Genomic DNA, 25,210 nt, shown 5'->3' on the forward strand with positions numbered 1-25,210 from the left:
ATTTTTCATACGACCCTGTAAAATATTCATTTTCAGGGTATTATACTAGCTTATAATTATAATCTGATATTGTTTTAAATGCCTATGTCTCTAACTTTAATTCTCTCGCTTTTGAACATATTCCAGTCTAACCTGTGCGTGTTATTTGGTTTCGTCCGCTTGCTCAGTACACGTTCCCACGTGTTACAGCTCCGCATGACGCACATGGGGAATACAGAGAGTTTTCTCTTCTAATTTATGTATTTATTATTAGGAAAATGCTGTTTTCAAAAGAAACGCCATGGAGGCGATTAGAGGGCATGTCGTTTGGCTTGTTTTCCACCGATGAAATAAGGTAACAATACACTTTCACAACTCACACCCAACACAGCTAAAGAACTAGCCGGAGCTCAGTTGCTTATTACTGTAAAGACACCCATAGTTAATACCTATTAAAAGCATACAGTTTATTTAACACATGCTGAACTTTGTGGCAACATGGTCCATATGCTGTCACACTACATGCAGTGAGTTGTCACAGTGTCTGCCACAACATGCCTGTTTTAAATATTCCTTTACGTTTGAGTGAAACACAAGCATAATTATTTTATATTTAGACCTTCTGACAACTAACCCGTGTTATCTGTGTCACAGGAAACTGAGTGTGAAAAATATCACTAATTCCCAGCTGTTGGATAATGTGGGCAATGCCGCTGCAAACGGGCTGTATGACCTGGCGCTGGGTCCAGCTGATAACAAGGAGATCTGCTCCACCTGCATGCAAGACTTCAGCAGCTGTCCTGGCCACTTTGGTCACATAGATCTGCCCCTTCCCGTCTACAACCCTGTGTTTTTTGATGTAAGTGTCATTGTGCCATTGCATGTCCTCCTTTGCAGGTTTCATGCAGTTATGTTTTTATGTGTTTATCTGGGGTTAATAGTCTGTCGTTCTATTTTCTTTTGTTTTGGTACCTAAAGAAGAAACAGAACAAACTGAGACAGACTTTATCCAGAAGAACTGTGGCAACGTCTCCGAGATGCTTCAAGAAACTTACCCGCAAAGCTACATTACTGTTAAAAGTTTTAGGCACTTATGCTGTAAAATGAGGATGCTGTCATAAATAGATTTTCTTTATCAATTAATTTCTATTAACTAAATTAAATCAACATTTGGTGTGAGCATCCTTTGTGTTTAAAGCAGCTTTTGCTCTCGGTGCACTTGTGCATAGTTTTTCAGGGAGCTTTGCAGGTAGGTTTCTTGGAGACGTTGCCACAGTTCTTCTGGATTTAGTCTGTTTCTTCATGTCATTCCAGACAGACTGATGATGATCAGATCAGATCTCTGTGTGGAGCACTGGCTGCTGTCAGACTCCTTGTGCAAACAAAAATCTCACTGAATTATTACAATTAATGGCAAAATGAATGTTTGGAAACAAAAACTGATAATTCCTACTGACACACTATAGCAAAAATAGAAATAACTGGTGAAAATACTAGTGTTCTAATAATTTTGGCCACCATTGTGTGTGTATACGTGTGTGTGTGTGTGTGTGTGTGTGTGTATTTATTTATATTGTGTAACCCCTACCGTCAATGTCTTTACAGAAATTATATTTGCTCATCCGGGGTTCATGCCTGTCATGCCATATGTTGAAGTGTCCGAGAACGGCTGTTCATTTACTGTTGGGCCAGCTGAAGCTCCTGCACGTGGGTGCGATGAAGGAGGTGTATGAGCTTGAGAACGTTCTCAATCAGGTCAGAAAATATTAAAGGGCTTTTCTTTGAGGTCAAAGCAAGTGATCTTGTAGAGAGAAGCTGCAGCATCATTCGCTGGACTGAAGTGCTTATATATTGCGTTTTTTCGTCCTCTCTAAGTTGATGGAGGTCAATGCTCAGCCGTCTGGAATAGAAATCCAAGAAGCTTTGGAGGCGTTTATTACACCCATCCTAAAAGCCAATGAAGCCGAGCAGCACCCTGCCCCTGTGAGTCTGAAACTCATCCATTTCTCTATTTTGTCTTTTACATATCTTTATGTAGTCATATTATTGCCTCTGTGCACTTTCTAGTTGCATTTTATGAATTTGAATTTCAGGTCAAACATATCTGTGAGAAAAAGTCCAGTCTCATTAACACTTTCTGGAGAGTATACATGGGCCCAAGGAAATGTCCAAATTGCAGGTGAGCTGAACTTCTTTCACCTTCTCTAATTGTTAAGTGAATCATACATACGTTCTGCCATGAGAATGTGTATGTGTTTGTTTCAGAGCCAGTAGAGTGATTGTGCGCAGAGAACACAACAGCAAACTCATCATCACACAGGGATCATCCACAGCAAGCAAAGAAAAGGACGGTAAGTTTACATTTCATTCTTGTGCACTGTTTTTGTAAACAGCCATCAAAACATTAGGCTTCCTATGCAGTGTATGGAGAAGTATGGAATTTGAAAACTGTGGGGGGAAAAAATAAAAAAATTCAAGAATCCAAGCAAAGTGTTTTTAATAGCATTTGGAGCTGGCAGACAGTGTAGCCAAAAGTTTAGTGATTGTTTGACATGACTGAATGAAATCAATGCGAGTATTTTCATTCTGCAGAACTGTTTGTCTTTATCACTAAATGAATGAGCACATCACTGAAACAAGCAATAGAAAACGGGAGCGCATGATCATTTAAATAAGACTGTACTTTGCTGTTTGGTGATCATGAAACATCAAACATCAAAATTTCTTCTCATCACATAAGGGCATGTTATCACTTCGAGAACATCAGTGCATGTGATAAACTGAATATAGAGCAGAAAATAATGTAAAATAATGTTATATTGTTGAATTCTTAATGGGCAAGGACTTGAATGGAATGATAATGCCTGATAATAAAGGATTTCATCCGTAAATTTACAGTAGAGCAAACTCTATTATACTGGATAGCATATTTTGTTATTATTTTGAAAATAACATTTTCTAAATAAATGCAGTCAGTGACAATACTTTAAAAACGTCTTTTTAAAATATTTAAAATGTATGCAGTCTATGAAAGTAAGAATCCGTATTAAATGTAATCCTGTATTTTAGCAGTTTAAATGCAAATTACGGTTTGTGAGTATCTACAGTATTTGTGTTTGCTTCCAGATGATTCACTGATTACCAAACGTGGATTCTTGACTCCAAGTTTGGCGCGAGAACACGTCATCAAACTCTGGGAGAAAGAAGGTAAGATGGGTTGAGTGTAATTCAAATTTTTCTAGGTTTCATAATGCAAACAAAAAGGTTTTTTGAATGCCATTTTGACTTCTCTAGGTTTCTTCCTGAAGCATCTGTTCTCAGGGTTTGACATGAACAACTCCGAGAAAGGCTTCAGTCCTGAAGTTTTCTTTATGGAGTTGCTTGTGGTTCCTCCATGCAGGTAAGTTTATTACTGTATGTGCAATGTCCTGCACACAACAACCTGTTAGACATCACTCTGAGATGATTATGTAGTTTCTTGTTTTTACAGAGAGATTTGTGTTTGTGTGTGTGGTGTTTTATAGGTTCAGGCCTATTAACCGATTGGGAGACCAGATGTTCACCAACGGACAGACTGTGAACCTGCAGGCCGTGTTAAAGGATAATTTCATGATTCAGAAACTACTCGCACTGATCGCTGCTGAGAAGACCAACACTATTGAAGACACACAGACAGAGATGGAGCAGGTGGGAAGAATTTATGTCAACAATGAGCTAGTGCTGTCAAACGATTAATCGTGATTAATTGCATCCACAAAATAAAAGTTTTTGTTTACATAATATATGTATGTGTACTGCATTTTATTATGTATATAAATACACACACATACTGTATATATTTTGAAAATATTTACATGTATATAAATTTATATATTTATATTTTTTATTGTATATAAATAGTTATAATATATAAACACAACATATTTTTCTTAAATATATACATGCATGTGTTTGTATTTATATATACATAATAAATATACACAGTACACACATATTATGTAAACAAAAACTTTTATTTTGGATGCAATTTAATTGCGATTAATTGTTTGACAGCACTACAATAAACTAAATACACTTATATGCTAACTTTTTTGTTGTCAGTCACTGTAAATCAGAGTGATTTAGTTTGTTGCATGAATCTTTCTTCATATATTTAAGCACATAAGGCTAGAAAACGTATTTCAGCATGAGTCAGTAAAAGGAAGTGTTTTACATTAAAATGTTGTTCGCGAGGAGATCAAATTAAATATTATATGAGCTGTTTTAAACGATATTTTTTTAGAATGGTTGCACCCTATTAATTTGCCACATAGAAGTTAATTAAAATGTAAGCAGAAAGAATGGGTAGCAGGATTGCAAATTTACCCTCAATTACCCTAAATTTACCCTGAGCTGTTACTGAGTAGGGGCTAAGTAGATTGGGACTAAATGTTGGTTTGTAAAAAAAAAAATTAAATGAAAATAAATTTCCATAAATGATTGTAAGAAAAAAATGTTCTGTCAATAACTTCGGTACCAAGTTTAAATTACAAATACAGTCAACACAAACCAATTTATAAAAACTTTGACTATTTATTTCAACAAGTTGTAGACAGGGTGCAAAAGATGTTGCTCCCCAAAGTATACATGTTATTGAATGATTCTATGTTTAACGGGAAACCCATAAAATCATGTGAATTTTGATGAAGTGCATTGTTGATTATTTGAAATTGTCATAAATTATTAAGTGTTGTGTTTTGTTGATTGCATTGTTCAGTTGTATGTGTATATTATTTAAATCAGTATTTGCCATTGAAAATCCCATGATTGAAAATAATCCAACTATGCGCACCTCTTTTATGAGAAGTGCCATGTGTATTCACGATCTGTCATTTCTTCAGTCCAGTGAATCCACAGAGATCAGTCAGATAGATCAGACCTTTTTAATGGGCATCCAAGGACTGACTCTCACAGACAAGCTCTATAACATGTGGATCCGCCTGCAGAGTCACGTCAACATCGTGTTTGACAGCGACATGGACAAACTGATGACTGAGAAGTTCCCAGGCGTCCGTCAGGTCAGTGTGTGACAAATCTCAAGACCAGAACCCATCATGCACTAAACAAATGTGGGAAATAATGTTTTGAAGTGGTTGTCTCTTTTGAATGTGTTTCTCAGCTCTTGGAGAAGAAAGAGGGTTTGTTCAGGAAGCACATGATGGGAAAGCGTGTGGATTACGCTGCACGCTCGGTCATTTGTCCTGATATGTACATCGGAACCAATGAGATTGGAATACCAATGGTAAGACATTGGATTTGACCTTTTAATAGTGTTTTTGTATGATACGTAAAGGATAATGTACGGTCAGCTGGTCTTTATCACAAAATAAACCCACATTGGGTGATTGGGCTGACTGTTTTTTTTATTCTGCTTACTGATTTTTTTCGTTAATTTGCTTATTGAACAACTATTTGTCAAGTAAAGAAATACATGGACATGACATTCACCATCTATTTCATGCTAAAGTCCAGGAGCTGTTGCAACTGTCTCTGTACTTGCTTTGATATGGAAAGAGAGCGAGTTCAGAGTCATACAAGAGGCATGAAAATAGCATTCATTTGTTGTCATTGTTAGCAGTGAAATATCCAGTTTAGCAGCCATTGTACAAAAGTGTTTAATAGTGATTATTTGGGGTTTTGAAAGTCATTTGATATGGTTCCTCTAGGTTTTTGCTACCAAGTTGACGTACCCACAGCCAGTGACACCCTGGAACGTGAAGGAACTCAGGCAGGCAGTGCTGAATGGACCCAGCGTCCACCCTGGAGCCTCCATGGTCATTAATGAAGATGGGTCCCGAACCATCCTCAGCAGCAGCAACCTGACCCAGAGAGAAGCTGTGGCCAAACAGCTCCTGACCCCCAGCACCGGCCAGCACAAGATACCCATGAAGATCGTGAGTCAATTATCTTGACAAAGAGACACTGCTATTTGGATAGATTTTGAGTAATATTACATCTGGTGCATGAGTCACACTGTAAAATAGCTGGTAAACGCACACTGTGAAACATGAGCATGTTAGATGCATGCATCAGTGTTTGTGACATTCAGTCAAAATACAATTAGATTAATCAGACACTATAGTCTGATACCAGTAAAATGAAAACACAATCAACTAAATAAATTGTTTCACTGCAAGTGGTGCCAAAGCTGCAAATAAAGCAGCATTTAAATGTTTTTACACTACAATTACAATTGCATAAATCATGCTATGACATTGATGTTTTAAAAATAATATTTTGAGTATTGAAATATGGAATGATATTTAATGAAATGATACCTTAAATTTGAAACCAAAACCATCCTGTCAGTAGGTGGAAGTGAGTCATTGAGTCAGTTATTCACCCAATTGTTCAAACTGATTGATTCAGGAATGAGATGATGTGTTTTGCTTGGAGATGCACAACAATCCTGCTGTGGCTTAGTTTGGAACTATTTTTGTTAGTGAAAAACAATATGGACAATATTGTGTCTAAAATGCATCTCACAATACTAACTTGTGTGAAATCGACATCACATTTGCAAGCATGCTGATATTCGGGAAAACAGTACACTTGATTGTGTGATATTAATTATCTATAGCGAAAGATTTTTATCATATAGAAATACAAGACAAAAACTCATACATAAGCATTTATCTTCTCATATCTTGAATTTTGGGTGTCATCCTAACTTCATTCTAGTAGGCAGTAGACTCCTGCACTGTCAGTTCGTCTTTGTGTTGGTATGCAAAGTGAGTGACATGCTCAATAATATCAGCTTCCACATTGTTAAAACAACAATTAAGTTGCATAGCCAACATATTGCACACTCCTAATTGCTTCACATTCTTCTGTTAATACACTGTGAAAATATTAATATAGTAGTTTTAAATTAAGTTTACTGTCCATGCAAAGTCAGCATTAACATTTTGTATTATTTGTTGATCCAATCTTTTGACATTTAATTCTCTTTCGTAGGTAAATCGGCACATCAAGAATGGGGATGTGCTGCTGTTAAACCGTCAGCCCACTCTCCACAGACCGTCAATTCAGGCCCACTGTGCCCGCATCCTGCCCGGAGAGAAAGTGCTCAGATTACATTATGCCAACTGTAAGGCCTACAACGCTGACTTTGACGGTGACGAGATGAACGCTCACTTCCCTCAGAGTGAGCTGGGCAGAGCGGAGGCCTACACGCTAGTGAGCACAGACCAGCAGTACTTGGTGCCTAAAGTGAGTCTTCATCTAGAAAATTGAAATGGCTTCAAACATGAATTGTCTGCCATTTTGGAAAACACTTCACTGGTCTCTGCACCTTTTATAGGATGGGAAGCCGTTGGCCGGCCTGATTCAGGACCACATGGTGTCTGGCACCAGCATGACCATCCGTGGCTGTTTTTTCACACGGGATCAGTACACTGCGCTAGTCTACAGAGGCCTGACGGACAAGATCGGCAGAGTGAAGCTCCTGCCTCCTGTGCTCTTTAAACCCGTGCCTCTCTGGACAGGAAAGCAGGTAATCTTCATGCGTGTGCGATTTGTATTGTCATACGTATTAGACTTCAGAGATGCTGCAACCTGCAATGTATCCCGACTACATTCTTACAGATACCTTCCAAAAACAAAACAAAAGCTGGTACTTGGACTTGCATAAATACCAAGTTTTTGCTGTGTTTTCAAGGTGGTGTCGACCCTTTTGCTGAATGTCATCCCAGAAAACAGCATCCCTTTAAACTTGATGGGAAAAGCAAAGATTCCCAGTAAAGCCTGGGTGAAGGAACCGCCCAGAGCTGTTCCAGGATACAGGCCGGAAACTATGTGTGAATCACAGGTAATTATGGAATATTCTCTATAACAGTGCTGTTGTAGCACACTAATGTTCATTTCTTTAAAATAAACTGTGATAAAGTATTTGTAATTTTTCAATGACTAAGACTAGACAAAGATGAGACAATCAATTAACACTAAACGTGGATCTTCTTGACTATATTGTTTGTAATTGTGGTTGCTGAATAAATGCGCTTACGCAAGGTCTGTGCCACAATACAAAGTCTTTTTTGTTGTAATTGAAAAACATGAATATAATCGGGAATTTTCAAGACTGGAAACTTTCCATGGGAATTAACGGGAATATATGGGAATAAACTGGAAATTTGCTAAATTGCAGGAACTGGGAACTTAAATGTGGTTGAGAACAAAAACTTGCAGCATAATCTTGGTTAAAACAACCAGATTTAATGCAATTTCAGTTTAATTTCTACTCTACACATTGCTCAATTGCACACAGCACACTGCTTACTGCAAGGCTATCGAGGCCACACCCCCTACATGCATTGTGCTTATCTACCATTACATGCACATATCATTTCTTAAATCCTGCACACAAAATATCAAAATGTCCATCTTGGCAAGTATTCATATAAATTACATGAATATTACAAAAATTGTTTAAAACTTCCTTGTGCTGTGTGTAATATACTGTGCAACTAAATTAGGCTATACCAGTGTTCCTCAAATCTTACCCTGGAGGTCCAATCCACTGCAGAGTTTAGCTCCAATCCTGATCAAACTCACCTGTCTGATTTTCTAATGATCCTGAAGACATTGATTAGCCTGTTCAGGTGTGTTTCATTAGGGTTACAGCTAAACTCTGCAGTGGATTGGACCTCCAGGGTAAGATTTGAGGAACACTGGTATAGCCTAATTTAGTTTACTGGGCTATACCATAGTAAAAACAAATACACTGACTGAACAAACATTTAGGTGAGATAATAATAAAACAAAAGTCAAAAAATGACCCTCCCCCCACACACAATCCTCTCTAGTCACCTAAGAGGGGGATTCCCCTCCATTTTCTCTGAAGCCACACTTTCTGCATTTGAGCCCAAAGACTACATTGAAGTTTTGATATTCTAAATATATTTGATCTATGGGATTCACGTTTAACTAGTAAATACCAAAAAGTGTTTATATAGTAGCTAGACAGTTTATGAGGTGGGCTATGTGCTATATAGCTCAAGCTGTGATGCTCCTTCTGCTAGCAAGTTTTCTGTTATCATACAGTAGTGCAGTACTGGTCAAAAGTTTGGACACATTACTATTTTTAATGTTTTTAAACATTGCATATCTTTTGCCTTCGTTTATTTGATCAAAAATACAGAAGAAGAAAAAAACAGTGATATTGTGCAGTATTGCCGGTATTCCAATTTAAATAATGGTTTTCTGTTGTAATATACTTTAAAATATAATGTATTTCTGTGATCAAAGCTACAGTCTTCAGTGTCACATGATTCTTCAGACATCATTCTAATATGCTTATTTATTATCAATTTTGGAAACAGTTGTGCTGCTTAATATTTTTTTATTATTATTATTATTATTATTATTATTACTACCTGTGATTCTTTTTTCAGGATTCCTTGATGAATAGAGTTTAAAAAAAACACACATTTATTTAAAATAGAAATCCTTTTTTAACAATACACTACCATTCAAAAGTTTGGGGTCAATATCTTTTCTCTTTTTTTGAAGTAAATTAATACTTTTATTCAACAAGGATGTGTTAAATTAATTTTTAAAAAGTAGTAGCAAAGACTTATATTGTTAGAAAATATAAAACTGTTTTAAAATATATATAAAATATATAAACTGTTCGTAAGTTTTTATTCATCAATAAATCCTGAAAAAAGCATCACAGATTCCCCCCCAAAAATGTCATTTTTAAAATTTGTATTATTTTGCATGCAAGTGAGCCTATGATCAAAAAAATATATATTTATGTTTGTATATGATTCAGTTTTATAAATTTCCAATTAATTCCCAAAAATTCCTGTAAATTCCCATCAATTCCTGGTAAGTTTCAAATTTGGAATATTTCCAAAGTTCCCCAGACGAAGTTCCCATGGAAAGTTTCCGGAAAACTTCAGGAAATTTACCGGAAAATTTCCGCCCCTTTGCAACCCTATTTGGAATTAATATTAGGAATTTAACTGTTGCGACTTTTGAGAGAAGCTTTTGAGTTTCACCAGATTTCTTTATGTGCAGGATGTGTTGTTTTATAGCCTATATAATAATTAAATCAGTGAACTAAATGAAGTAAATAAACCATGTGTATGAGCTGACCTTCGGTGATATTCACTATTGGTGAAAGTGCAATTCTGATGGAGTTTCTCACATGACAACAGTCATGATTATAGTTTTGAGCGAATAACTGTGATTTGTAAGTTTAACCACAAGTTTCCCAAAATTCCCAAACTTTTAGGCAACTAAAACTTGACCGAGCAAAGAAGGACAGGTTGGACATTTAACACAGGACGGCTCGTAAAATTAACATGAGAGTACTCTCTGCTTCAGTTTTTACAAAGTTTGAAAAAAAAAAAGTCAGCTCTGTCATAGTAGTAGCACATAGTCATTACACAAAGTTATGGAGCTCACGCAGGGATACATATAATAAAATCTGTTTGGTGTAAGAGAGCCTATTTTAGGATCATTATGAAAATTACTTTGTGAGTGTTATGTCAGTTAGCACATAGTTTGCACATTGAGAATTCTCATTCTTAATAGGGTTAGTCACTTGATTATTATAATACAATGATCTTTTATTTCAGTCAGCAGTTCAGATAATACAAATTTTAAATGGTAAATGCTCACAGTTGCAGTAATTTACATGTTTGTTTGTTTTTGTCTTGGTGTTATCAAAATGAGGGAGAATTGGTTAATTTTCATTAAAATAGTTTTATGACATAGCAGCTTATTTGGTGATGAAAGACAGGTGTATATTAAAGATGCTTTTGTCAGCCAGCAATAAATCTTTAACCTGAAAATGGCTACAGCCGCTCAAAGACTGGAAATTGTGTCCATTATTTTAAAGCTGAGAGAGAATTTATTTTTCCTTAAATCTGTTGTTGGATATTTAGGATATTGTGGAAAATGGATGTTGTTTGACAACTTAATGAGCAATTTATTTCCTCATTACTGTATGATGATTGTATCAACTTGTGTAAGGATGCATAGATGAGGAATGATTATTCTATCACGTTCTGCAGTAAAATGGGATATGTTTTTGAAAGGTGTAGTAATGTACTGTGTTTTTCAGGTGGTCATTCGTCAGGGAGAGCTCTTGCTGGGAGTTCTGGATAAAGCTCACTATGGCAGCTCAGCGTACGGTTTGGTCCACTGCTGCTACGAGCTCTACGGAGGAGAGACCAGCGGCAAACTGCTCAGCTGTCTGGCACGACTCTTCACTGCCTACCTGCAGCTGTACCGCGGTTTCACCTTGGGTAAGATCACACGTCAATACCAGCTTGTCTTGTTGAACAGACAAGGTAGAATGGTATTTTGTATTGAACTATGTATTTTTTTCTGACAGGTGTGGAAGACATTCTAGTAAAAGATGGAGCCAACAAACAGAGAAGGAAAATTATCCAAAAGTCAGTCACGTGTGGCTCTAAGGTAAATCACCAGTTAGTGTTACATAGTATCATTTGAACTGTGTAGCTTTCTGGAAAAGAATATACTTGTGCTGTCATTTATGGAAGTGCTTATTTAAAAAATATACCAGACTTTCAGAAATATGCTCTGGTCAAGCTTTAATTGATGAATTATCTGTAAAATGTATAAATTATAACATGATTATTTACACGCTAGAAAATGTACAGGAGATGGACAGAGTTGTCTGTCTCATTTAAAGAAATGACTTGGTTTAGTGAAAGTAATATTACAAAAGACAAATTTTTTTTTTTTTTAACCCTCATAAGTTTTGGAAAAAATGGTCACATAATGGATATTTATGTTCATTTTTGGCTGGGAACAGTAAAAGTGCAACTTTTTAAAAATAATTTGATTAGTGCTGTCAAACGGTTGATCACGATTAATTGCATCCAAAATAAAAGTTTTTGTTTACATAGTATATGTATGTGTACTCTGTATATTTATTATGCATATATAAATACTAATCTTTGAAACTTTACTACAGTAAAAATCTACTCTTCTTTGAGTTGAAACATGAACTGAAGTGATCTGTGCATCCTTCTGCGCAAAAAGTCTAGATTCCATGCTTAAAAAATATATACATTTGGGAATTTTTTTTAGAAATTATCTAAAGATTATTTGTCAAAGTTTGATATAGACTGCTTTATTATTAATTTTGAAGCATAATATTTGCTGTAATCGTACAGTCACATGCTCCCGTTCTCTCTATCTGTGTAAGAGTGTGTGGGTGGCTGTGGATCTTTTGCCCTCTGGATGTTTGTCTCACCCCTTCATTTCCTCTTGTGTTCGTTCAACATTGTGCTTGTCTTGTCTTCAAGCAGAGGTCAGACTCTTTTACTTTCTTGCTTGAAAACAGGCTCTCCAGGCTGCATTTAACCTGCCTGCAGCTGCTGAAGACACTGAAGCCAGAGAACGCTGGCAAGACGCTCATCTGAACACAGACCAGAGAGATTTCAACATGGTGGACCTGAAGTTTAAAGAGGAGGTCAATCAAGTGAACAACAACATCAACAAGGTGCACATCGAAACAGGACATCTTGAAAATGCAGAGCTTGTGTCTTCATGTCTTTATAGTGTTTCTCACTGTGTGGAGTTATAATCACTCTTTGTCTCAATGGGTTTCATCACAATCCATGTGATCTGTTGTTATCAGGTGTGCATGCCGCTGGGTCTCCACCGCTCCTTCCCAGAAAACAACCTACAGCTGATGGTGCAGTCAGGAGCCAAGGGTTCGACTGTTAATACTATGCAGGTAATGTTTCCTCCATTATCTGAATTCAGTGAATTTTTTCAAGTCAAAAAAAGACTTGACTTATCTGAATTCAGCTGCTCAGTATAGCATCTTTTTTTATTACTATTACTTTTACAGGGTTCCTGCACGTCTTTAAAAAGTCTTGATATAGTTTGATCGAATTTAGGATCATAAGTCTTAAATGGTATAACAAAAGTTTTAACTCTTATTTTAAGTGGTCTTAAATTTGGGGACAGAAAATCAGGAATGTGATAATGTCAAACTTCAAAAGTTGATGATTTTATTAATTAAATTTGAGCACTGCACTAAGTCAAACTGCAGAGCTGTTGCACGTTCTGCATGCTTGTGGTTCAGAGCAGTCCACAATCAATAATGGCCGCTTTTGCAACTGCTTTGGGAAGATCACAAGTTATGTGATTGCAGTTCACGAAGCTTGTTACTTCAACTGTTTTGAAATGTTTCAAAATTCGCCACTAGTGTGCGGTTATCTGTGTGAACTAATGAATTGGTGTCTGTTATACCTATATACTTGATCTCGGATCAGTTTTATACATTTGACCAGCAGGCGTCACCATTGTGTGGCGTTTTGAAAAGCTTTTGTTTCTCCCATCACTACTGCACATTTATGTCAAGTGATTGTTAATGATCTGCTGTTGTTAAATTATGACAATGTTTAGGTCATGTTAAAGGGATAGTTCAGCCAAAAATGGAAATTCTGTCATTAATTACTTTCCCTCATGTCGTTCCAAACCCGTAAGACCTCTGTTCATCTTCACAACACAAGTTAAGATATTTCTGATGAAATCTGAGAGCTCTCTGACCCTCCATAGACAGCAATGTAATTAACACGATCAGCGTCCAGAGACATAGCAAGGACATCGGTAAAATAGTCCATGTGACATCAGACATACCGATGTTCTTGCTATGTCTCTGGACGCTGATCATGTTAATTACATTGCTGTCTATGGAGGGTCAGAGAGCTCTCAGATTTCATCAGAAATATCTTAACTTGTGTTGTGAAGATGAACAGAGGTCTTACGGGTTTGGAACGACATGAGGGAGAGTAATTAATGACAGAATTTCCATTTTTGGCTGAACTATCCCTTTAAGCCAGATGTTAGCATGGCATGTTATTCAGCCGTGATCTTCCTCTGAACCAAATTCCTGTGTATGTGCAGATCTCCTGTTTATTGGGTCAGATTGAGCTGGAGGGCCGCCGACCGCCACTGATGCCTTCTGGGAAGTCCCTGCCCTGCTTTCAGCCCTATGAACCTCAGCCGCGATCCGGAGGATTCGTAACTGGCAGATTCTTGACAGGAATCAAACCTCCTGTACGTTTCTAGGAGTAATATTCATTTAATATAGAAAATTGGATTATATTTAACTGGAGGCTCTCTTTATATTTCAGGAGTTCTTTTTCCATTGTATGGCTGGTCGTGAAGGTCTTGTGGACACTGCTGTCAAAACCAGTCGATCTGGTTATTTGCAGAGGTAGATCTGGTTCTAACTGAAAAAAGCATTCAGTCAAAACTCCCTGTGAGATTCTTGTATTCAGGTTCATTGTATAGTGACATACTGTCATTGGGTGTTTCAGGTGTGTGATCAAGCATCTAGAAGGTCTGGTGGTCCAGTACGATCTGACTGTGCGAGACAGTGATGGAAGTGTGGTCCAGTTTCTTTATGGAGAGGACGGGCTGGACATCCCCAAGACCCAGTTCCTACAGCCGCAGCAGTTCCCTTTCATCAAAGACAACTACGAGGTAACCGTGCTTTAGGGCTGCAAGACAATGGGTAAATTGATAACAACAAATATTTTGCTCAAAAATGATAATTGTGACTACTGATCCCGGTTGTTGTCGTTTTTGTTGGGAAATTTCTCTTTGCATTTCAGCAGAATTATTGCACTTTCACGGCAACACAAATTAAGAGAATGTCAACTCATACACAGGGTTTATTGTGAATGGATTGTTATGATAATGCAAATCTGAAATGCAAGAAAAATCATTAAAATAACCAACAGACAAATATTGCAGACCTTTATTAATAATTAATTGAGAGAAGATCACGATTAAAATAAGATTACATAGACATGTCTGTTCAAAATTGCGCTGATGGAAGAAGACATTTAACATTTTATATAATGCACTATTTTCTAGGTCATCAGAAAGTCAAAGTGTTTGGATGAAGTTCTGGCTAAAATGGAAGCAGGGGCAGCATTTAGTCACTTTAAGGCCATCAAGAAATGGAAAGCCAAACATGAGCGTGTTTCACCCAGAGACGGTGCCTTCCTGCTCTACTCGCAGAAGAAACTTAGCAAGTTGAAGTCTCAAGTAGAAAACCAGACACTGGCCAATGGGAGAGAGTCAGCCACTCTACAGGTACTGAAGCATTTGTAGATGGGTTTTAGGTTGCAAATGCCTTACAATGGCATCCTGTGAAGTACTTTGTTAGAAAGATGATTCAATTCCCCAAACCTTATCAAGTTAACACAGAGTATGACTTGCGCTTGTTCCTACATTACCTACATGACAATGAGATTTTGTGTGTTTAGCTCTTGGAGAATTGGAGAGCTCTGGACGAGTCTGGCCATATGAAGTATTTAAAGAAGACGTCTCATTGTCCAGACCCGTGTCTGGCTCTTTACCGGCCGGACATCTGCTTTGGTTCAGTGTCTGAGACGTTTGACTCCATTGTTGAGTCCTACCTGGATCAGTTCAATGTCAAGCAGGAATTTCAGACCTCCTCTGAAATCACTGACACAGAGAGGTAAGCCCTCTATGTTGACTATTCAACATTAAACATAAGTATATCTGGATTAAAGGGACATTTCTAGATTTCTAGATTTTGAGTTTGGAAAATTGATGTCAGAGTAAATGGTTCTCCATTGTCCCCAATAATATTTAATGCAGACTAATAGGTTTCCTATGGTACATATGCTAAAATAACAGTTTTTTTTTTTTTTTTTATACATAAACTGGGAGTGTTTTTAAGTAACCAGAATAATTTAAATTAAAATAGGTTTCAGAATTCCAGAAATTTTAAGAGCTGAATGTTCTTCAGGGATCCTACTCTTTTGAACAAATGAATTTACTTGATTTTTCATCCATTCGTGATTTACTGGATAATAATTTTAATAATTCATTTTTGACTCAATTTCTACCTGATACATTTTTTTTCAGAGCTTGCTGTAACTAAAAAAATATGTCCCTGGTGTTTTAAGATTTGATTAATTTACATTTACAGGTCTAGAAATAATTTTTAAAATTAGGGTACCTCAGATATGCAGCTTGTGGAAACCTTGGTTCTTTTTAGAAAAAAGGGGGTTGTTGAGGGGGGTGAATTAAAATTAGAAATACCTAGATTTTTTATTTTGTTTTTGCTCATTTTAATGCTCATTTTTGCTTGTTTTTAATCATTTTAATTAATCTCGAGTCCCCTTTGGAAATTTTCCCCCTGTTTGAGAACCACTGCAGTAAAGAAGTGTTTTGTTCCCTCTGTGTGTGCTGACAGATTGAGGCGTCTCCTGCAGCTGAAGTGGCAGCACTCTCTGTGTGACCCCGGAGAGGCCGTGGGTCTGCTGGCAGCTCAGAGCATTGGTGAACCGTCCACACAAATGACCCTCAACACCTTCCACTTTGCCGGCAGAGGAGAGATGAATGTCACCCTGGGTATACCAAGGTCAGATTTCATTTAGTCGTCAATACTAATGCCAGTAAAATTTCATGATCCTCTGTACAAATACCAGATCAAAAACTAATATGCAGTTTAGAGCTCTACTTCATTTAAAAAGGTTAAATGTTAATGTAAACTACTTTGATACAGTTGCATGCAGACTTCAAGTGTTATTGTATTTGTGTTATTGTGATTCTTTCAATGTGAAATCATCTTCCATAGATTAAGAGAAATACTCCTGGTTGCGAGCTCTAACATCAAAACCCCTATGATGAGCATTCCTGTTCTGATGAGCAAGAAAGCCTTGAAACGTGTTAAGACGCTGCGGAAGAAGATAACGCGTGTGTGTTTGTCAGAGGTGAGCACAACTTGTTTCAGTGTTTACTTGTGTTAGTGTGCTGTTTTTCAGTAAAATCTTTTTCTTCTCCACTACAGATCTCAAATCTTATTCATGGTCGTGTGTTCAAATATGGATATACTAAAACATCTCAAATAACTAGTGCCATCAAACGATTAATCGCGATTAATCGCATCCAAAATAAAAGTTTTTGTGTGCATAATATATGTGTGTGTACTGTGTATATTTACTACGTATATATAAATACAAACACATGCATGTATATATTTAAGGAAAATATATTATGTTTATATATTAAATATATTTATATATAATATAAATATATAAATGTATATACATGTAAATATTTTCAAAATATATACTGTGTGTGTATTTATATATACATAATAAATATACACAGTATACATACACATTATGTAAACAAAAACCTTTATTTTGGATGCAATTAATCGTTTGACAGCACTAAAAATTTGATTTACAGTAAAAAGAAAGTCAAACAGGTTTAGGAAGGAATGATGAAGGTCAGTCAGGTCAACTATTGTTATAAATGTATAAACTTCCATGTGCTCTTGATCTTTTCGCATACAGGTGCTTCACAAAGTGGATGTGATAGAAACTTTCCGCTTGGTAGAGAAACGGAGCCAGAAGTCACGAGTTTTCAAACTCACATTCCACTTCCTGCCCCCAGAGCGATACCAGCAAGACAAGCTACTCACGCCTAATGAGATTCTTCATTTCATGGAGCAGAAGTATGCTTAAAACCATTCAGCCACTCATCAATCTCAGCTATTTCACCGCAAAGGTTTTCCCCAATATCTCATAGACTTATTTGTACATTACAGATTCTTTCGCATGCTGCTGGAGGCCGTTAAGAAGCTGAGTGCTAAACTGGCGGCTGTCAATGTGGTGGATGCACGCAAAGCCACGGCAAGTGACAATGATCGAGATGCCGGTGGCGTCGCGGACAAAGAGGTAGATAGTCACAACAAGCCGCAGGTATGCTGTTGCCATGTCATAAATGAGTAATGACCGCAATACGCTTGACTTCTCCACAGGATGATGGCAATGAGGATGCAGAAAACAACAGGATTGTGGATGATGAGGCGAATGAAGGTGATGCTGATGCCACAGATTCCAGGAGAAAAGAAAAACAAGAAGAGGAGGTATCAGAATTCACCCTTTGTCTAAATATAGTCATGGTCTTACTGTGCTGAATTCTTTTGAGTGGGCATGTGCTGTTGCATCTTAATCGTGACCTTTTCTGAACAAGCCAATTTGCTGTTTCATTTCAGTAAATGCTCTGCTTGTTCTGGGTAGCAGCATTGTATTTAGTGGCCTATGAAATCCATTTTTCCCAAATTCAGTTTTATATTTTCCCAAATTCCCATTCCAGTTTAATGGTTTAGTTAAATTTTAATAAAAACATGACTTGATCAATTGACCTCAAATCTTTAACAGAATAATAATTAATTAAACTTTTAACAGTTATAGTGCCCTGTGGAGTCTTCTATTTTTTCAGAAATTCTGTGTTGGTTTTGTCCATTTTATCTGTATTCTGTTTTTTATGATTTAATACAAATGTATTGTCAAAAACGGCGGTAATCAAAAATATGCATAATACTGTAAACATTTAATTCATGTTTTAAAGTGTATTCAAATAAAATTTGAACAATTCCTTTCAGGCTTGCACAACAGAGGTTCACAAAAACATGAATGGAAAATTTTGTTATAGTCCTTAAAAAAATGTTTTAATAGTAACCGGAATACATTTGTCATAATTTCTTCAAGTTAAACCAAACTTTTTTGACATGTTGAAGTTAAGACCTTTGAGTTTTAGTTTACTCAGGTTTAGTAACTTAATCTAAATACTTGAGAATACTTTGAAATACTTAAGCTATATAACACAAAGGAACATATTAACTTAATGTCTTGTTTTTATGTTTTCTCTTTGCAATTTTAACAACATCAGTTTTCCACTGCATTTCTATGAACAACAACGACAACAAAAATGTTATGTCATTTAAATCTACCAATCAATATAAATTCAATTTGAATATAATGAATGGGATTCCGTGCTGTTTCATGCTGCATTCCAAGCTTCAAAACGAATCCAAACACACCAAACATATCATAAATTAGCCAAAACAACTGGCACAGTTTTCCAAGTTACACAGTTGATTTGTTTAATGAATGGACCAAACTTTAAGTGATTACTTCATAATCCTCTCTATGGAGAAGTGATCGCTGAGTCAAAATTGACAGGGCTCGTTTCCCAAAGCAACTACGGTCGTTATAGTTCAATGTAATTTAACAACCACAGTTCGCTAACGATGCTTTTGGGAAACATACCCCAGATCTATCCAGTTTAATGTGAACCATTCACACTGGTTTCGTTAACAAAAGAAATTATTCATTTAAAAGATTAACTCAAAATAATCATCTGTGCACGAATCGAATATGAACTCGCATTACCACGCCAAAGATGATCTCTACAACATTTTGAATGAATAAAGACACACAAAGCTATCGTTTGACTTCATAAACTTTTATTTCATGCATCATTCATATGGATCTGTTAACTGAATGCAAAGTGTGAAATCTAGGAGAATTCTGTGTTATTTTTCAATTAAATTCTTAGAAATATTAAACGTAATGATTCAACACTCAAAATATGAGAAAATAGAAAATTTTTCAAAGATCAAGAACAACTTCCCTCAAGATGCTTATTCAGATTAAACGTTGTATCCTCCGATGCTGATAGTTTTGTTGCAGGTAGGCATTGCACTGCACTGAGATGTTACGTAACCTTTTTCATATAATAGTATTTCCACGAGAGAAATGCATTACGTGAATGGCTTTCTGTTGTGTCGTCCATTTATGTGTCGTGATGAGCGTATGCACTCTCACTACGAGTTGCTAAATGAACAGGCTGCTGCACGCAGTTTTTTTTTTTTTTTTTTTTTCAACGGAGAATCAGTTGCGTTATTGGTTAAAATCCCCAAACTGTTTACATAAATATTAAATTAAGAAATTACATTAAAATTCAAAGTAATCACTTTGGTCATCTAAAATACTTTTCGGATGTAACTGTAATTTGATTACCACCCATTTAAAATGTAATTATAACAAAATAGTTACTCAAATTTTGTGTTTTAAATACGTAACGCCGTTACATGCATTTCGTTACTCCCCAGCCCTGGCCACAGAGCATATGTGTATATGTATCAGACGAAACTGCACTGCTCATTCACACAAAAACATGCACAACATGTAGACTTCATATCTGAATAGTCTTTTTGCAGTTTAATATTCATAGAGTGTAGTCCATCCATATCATTATTTGATTGTTGTGCAAGCTTTTAATTTATTCATCCAAAATTTTGCTAAATTCCACAATATTTATACAGCAAATTCCACTTTCATGACTGTATTCTGCAATTTCATCTGCGTGATGAAAGTAAAATCCTGTCTATGTGATGTGACCCTTCAGGTAGACTATGAGAGTGAGGAGGGAGAGGAGGCCATTGATGAGGAGCTGGAGGATGTGGCTGAGGACAGACAGGAAGAGGCAAACACTCAGGAGAACTCTGAGGAAGGGTCTGGTGAAAGCCAACCAGCAGACCAGACCCAGAGTCTTAACAGATCTGCAGAGCTGGAGGGAGATTCACAGGACTCCATGAGGATCAACGCTGTGCTTCAGTTGAGCTCTGCCATTGAGGACTACAAATATGACACCAAAAATGGGCTATGGTGTGAGGTGTGTACAAATCAGTTGATCTTAAATCAGCATCATTGTCATCATTTACACATTTTGTGCTCTTGACGGATGCAGTGAAACTATTTTTACACTTTGATGCTATACTCTTGAAAAATTCTTGTATACCAATTTCTGATACCATGAAGTGTTACCATACCAGTACTAAAGATTATGGTGTCAATTAAAGAGAAACTAATATATCAGTCAGATGCCTTATTATGGCATTAGGGACCTATTATGCCCCTTTTTACAAGATGTAAAATAAGTCTCTGATGTCCCCAGAGCGTATATGTGAAGTTTTACCCAAATACCCAACGGATACATTTTTGTAGCTTGTTAAAATTGCCACTTTTAGGGTATGAGCCAAAACGTGCTGAATTTGAGTATGTTGCTTTAAATGCAAATGAGCTGTTGCTCCCAGAGAAGAGGGCGGAGCTTCGAAAGCTCAAGCTCCAGCATTAGCAGTGCTAGCCTTTGCAAATAAACATTCCACTATTAGTACAAGCCTGTTATCTTTACAGAAAACATACTCTGTTTCAAAGTCAGTCATCTGATTATACTGTGCATAATAAATTCACGTTTATGAATTACACAGACGGGGAGCACGGCGGGATAAAAATAACAACATAGCTGGTCTCATGCTATCACAAACTTTACATGTCCCACTTCTGATTATGAGCTCGACAACTTCAAGCGACCGACTTACATTGCTTTCATATGCAACTTTTAACTACCACATTCCTATTCATGATCATTCTGGTAGCACTTGAAGGCAGCATCAAATACACATGAAAATACACAGAGACAATGATAGCTTTAGCAATTAGCCTTACAGAGTGCCAAGAAGCGTTGGTATTAATCTCTAAACATTTAGGGGACATTACCATATTTTTTTCTGGGATATTTCCTTATTTCCGGGATATTTAACCACAGTGTCCTCGGCTCAGATGAGGGGAGATTATGGCGACTCCTAGGTTCATTAGTGCATCTCAAAACACAATGCTTGTAAAGCCTCTTTGGCGCTGACATTATATATATCTCCAGTTATGGCGGACCGCAGCTTCTCAGTCAGGGCTGTGTTTATGCTAATAGGGCAGAGAGCGTCACAAATGGGTGGGACTTTTTCCCCTCGCTGACGTGAACAGAGGGAGAATCTGAAACGGCTCGTTTGGAGAGACTGTTCATGATTTACTGTTTTTATAAAAAAAAATGAGTTGGTGGATTTTTAACATTATAGGCTGGTTGTTTTCACACACTGTGGCCACACAACTGCGTTCAAACCTTATAAGAGGGATTTTTGCATAATAGGTCCTTTAATCTGCCAATATTTGACTAGTAACTATACTCAGTTAAATATTGTTAAATAAGTTTCATAATTTCATCACAATTCCAAGGTTTGGTGTCAGTAAGATTTTTTTTTTTCCCATGACAAAGGCACATTTAATCAAATTAAAAACTGCATCACTGGTTTCCAAAAAAATATGAAGCAGCACAGCTGTTTACAACATTGATGATAATAAGAAGTATTTGAACACAAAATCAACATAATAGAATGATTCCTGAAGGATTATGCAACACTGTAATGACCGAAAATTCAGTCATCAGAGGAATAAAGTACATTTTAAAATATATACAAATGACCACCAAGAAAAAAAAAGGATGGATAGATAAGATTTTTTTTTTTTACTTTGAAAAACATTTTTAAATCTTACCAGCCCCAAACTTTTGAATGGTAGTGCATTTGTATGTAAATATGTAAAACCCATATTGGTCAAACTAGTATCCATATGGAACCAAAGCAGTAGTATCAGTGTTTTTACAGCAAATGATATTGGTGCTTTCATATTCATAATGATAATGCATTGCTGCTTTTGTTTGACAGCTAACCCTGGTCCTACCCCTCACTAAAGTGCACTTTGACCTCACGTCAGTGGTGGTGAAGCAGGCTCAGAACGCTGTCATCATGGAGACCAAGGGTATCACACGCTGCTTATTAAATGAAGTCACCACAAAGGAGGGCAAGAAAGAGATGGTGCTCAACACAGAGGGCATCAACATGCATGAGATGTTCAAACATGCTGATGTGAGTCCAATACAGTCCAACATTGTTTTCTGTCTTCGAATTTAATCTTACATGAATACATGGTACTCTTAATGTATTGGAACTAGTGTGGTAGCTGTCCAAATATGGCATGTGATGAATCTGTTTTGTTGTACTAGATCCTGGACTTGAACCGGTTATACTCCAACCAAGTTCATGCTATGGCCAACACGTACGGTATTGAGGTGGCCCTCAGAGTCATTGAGAAGGAGATTAAAGATGTGTTTGCTGTCTATGGTAATAAAGCAGAACAGGATTGTTTGACACTCATAGCAGTGTGTGTTTCATTGGAGATCTGACTGGTTCCTCTGTTCACAGGTATTGAGGTGGACCCACGCCATCTCTCTCTAGTGGCTGACTACATGTGTTTTGAGGGGGTGTACAAGCCTCTCAACAGATTTGGCATTCAATCCAACAGTTCCCCGCTGCAACAGATGACCTTTGAGACCAGTTACAAGTTTTTAAAGCAAGCAACGATGCTGGGTACAATACAATAGTCTTTTATATAATGCATATTGTTGATAATGATTAGTAGTGTAGTTAAGTAGTTGTTCAGTAATATAATTATGCATGCATGTCTCAATTCTTGCTTTTCTTATTTTAGGTTCTTATGACAACCTCAGTTCGCCCTCAGCTTGCTTGGTTGTAGGAAAAGTTGTGAAAGGAGGAACCGGCCTCTTCGATCTGAAACAGCCGTTATAGTAATGGACTGGGATTGGAGAATTAGTTTGTTCACTGCTATGGATTCCAGAATTACAAACAGCAATATTTCTTGTCTATAACATCAATAAATCTTTTTTTTTTTTCTTTTGACTTCTTGTAATTTTATGATTGTCATTATTGTTTGTTATTATTATAATGCAAAATAAAAGGCCTAATTAAGGACAGTAAGGATCCATTTTCAAAAGCACAAAAATAAAATAACATTTGAAAAGTTTCAAAGTTGTCTACTGTATACAGTACATTCACAGTTGAAAGAAAATATTAAATCCAATGAGAACGTTAAAATTGCAAGGTTTTATTCGCATTTGTTTTAAAACTAGATTAACCCACAAACAGTGCAATTATTAGTTGTAATAAGAGACCCCAAAAAATAAATAAATAAATAATAATAATTCATTCATAGATAAAAAGTGTGTTACCGGCTTCTATTTCAGATCTGAGGCAGATTTATTCATCAGGGGCCCGTTCTTCGTGCGGCGCTGGATTTGATTGTTGACGATTTCACTTGATCTTGGATCATTTGGTTCTTCAAAACTCATCCTAGACTTGCTGTCATAGCAACAGGTCCATAAGCAGGTTTATTTCATGTAAACAGGATTAGATTGCATCGTTTTAAGCAGAATTGATACTTAAAAGCTGTCCTAGCCACCGCTACTTTATTACAAGAGTACCCTACTGGTCCAGGGGCAATAATTTAAAACAATAATAATTTAAAAATTAATTTGAAAATAATATAATATAACGATGTTGTGTAGTCTATAATACTATAGACACAGCCAGTTTTACTCATTGAAAGATTTATTAGTGATGAAATAATTACTTTATAGTTGTATTGGAGTCTTACACACATGACAGATATTATGGGAGTGGCTTGATGGAGCGCAGAGATGCAGATAAACTTGATCTCTTACGAGACTTTAATTAATGCTGTCACATAATAAATTTGCTTCAAATATAAAAATTAAATGAATTGCTAATTACAACATTGACATAAAAATGTAAAGCCTGTAATAAAATAATTGGGAATCATGTAAAAAAAAATTACAAATAAATTAAAAACAGTGCACATTTAATTCATCTATTATAAAATTTATGTAGTTTTGTTCGCTTGGCTGTTTCCTTGTAAAGGTCCAGAAATTTGTCAAGTTTTTCGTCAGGTGTCTTTTTTAATGATGTGATGTCATTACGTTGCTGTCTTGCTGCCAGCCAATCACTAATTGCTGATCGTGGTTTCGAGGATCGATACATCTGCCCTTTTAAAGGAACACGAGAACGCGTAGTAATCTTAGACAATTTAATCCAGATTCGTTTGAAAAAGATCAGTTATCAGAAGATCTGGAATCTTTCAAATAATCTCAGATGTAATAAACTGTTCTGAATATCAGTGCAAACAACTGTATTGTACTGAATAAAATGTGTCCCTGATTCGGGAATGAATTCTTTTGAAGTAACGTAGTTCTTGTTATATAAATGGCCAAAGAAGGGTTTAGCAAAACGGCCTGAATCATTTTAGTCAGCGATCCAGAGTGAATGATTCGGAGTCGGACAGTTGACTCACTCGCACTGATTCGCGGTACACAGACAGCGCGTGGTTGAAAAAGAGTTATTTACTTAAAATCCATTAAAACAAACCCTGCAAAAATGTAGCTACTGTTAAACCTGCTTGGGACCCTGTGCAAGAAACGTCCCTGTTGTTTTACAATAGAGCAAAATTAATGATTATACAGTAGGCTTCGTTATGGTCACGTGGTGCCTGTTACATTTCTCAGCGCTTTGTCAAGATGAGACAATCAAGCCGCTTATGATTATTAAGGTGATAATTACCAATTTCTTATGTTTAAAAGATTACACTTTCTGCCT

General features: G+C 36.5%; 1 protein-coding gene across 1 annotated transcript; it reads left to right on the top strand.

Moving 5' to 3' along the window:
- The first annotated feature begins 150 nt into the window (after positions 1-150).
- polr1a (RNA polymerase I subunit A) lies at positions 151-23,569 on the top strand. Its single transcript, XM_058798587.1, has 34 exons — positions 151-334; positions 634-838; positions 1,585-1,734; positions 1,855-1,962; positions 2,073-2,158; positions 2,245-2,330; positions 3,106-3,186; positions 3,274-3,379; positions 3,504-3,666; positions 4,860-5,036; positions 5,138-5,260; positions 5,685-5,912; positions 6,976-7,230; positions 7,322-7,513; positions 7,679-7,828; positions 11,093-11,276; positions 11,366-11,448; positions 12,344-12,502; positions 12,641-12,739; positions 13,918-14,070; positions 14,148-14,230; positions 14,334-14,499; positions 14,896-15,117; positions 15,291-15,505; positions 16,250-16,417; positions 16,634-16,769; positions 17,358-17,518; positions 17,612-17,741; positions 17,825-17,932; positions 20,260-20,526; positions 22,409-22,609; positions 22,747-22,864; positions 22,946-23,110; positions 23,232-23,569. The coding sequence occupies exons 1-34, from the start codon at positions 258-260 to the stop codon at positions 23,327-23,329; spliced, it is 5,103 nt and encodes a 1,700-aa protein (XP_058654570.1). The 5' UTR covers positions 151-257; the 3' UTR covers positions 23,330-23,569.
- The last annotated feature ends 1,641 nt before the right edge of the window (positions 23,570-25,210 follow it).

Source organism: Onychostoma macrolepis, chromosome 14 (assembly GCF_012432095.1).
Source record: "Onychostoma macrolepis isolate SWU-2019 chromosome 14, ASM1243209v1, whole genome shotgun sequence".
In the NCBI taxonomy this organism is placed as follows: Eukaryota; Metazoa; Chordata; class Actinopteri; order Cypriniformes; family Cyprinidae; genus Onychostoma; species Onychostoma macrolepis.

Bases quoted from the DNA above. Each gene is read 5' to 3' on its own strand.
- polr1a (XM_058798587.1), top strand. From the start codon at position 258: ATGCTGTTTTCAAAAGAAACGCCATGGAGGCGATTAGAGGGCATGTCG. The intron at 16,418-16,633 runs GTCAGATTTCAT...CATCTTCCATAG, and splicing joins GTCACCCTGGGTATACCAAG to ATTAAGAGAAATACTCCTGG. The intron at 22,610-22,746 runs GTGAGTCCAATA...TTGTTGTACTAG, and splicing joins AGATGTTCAAACATGCTGAT to ATCCTGGACTTGAACCGGTT.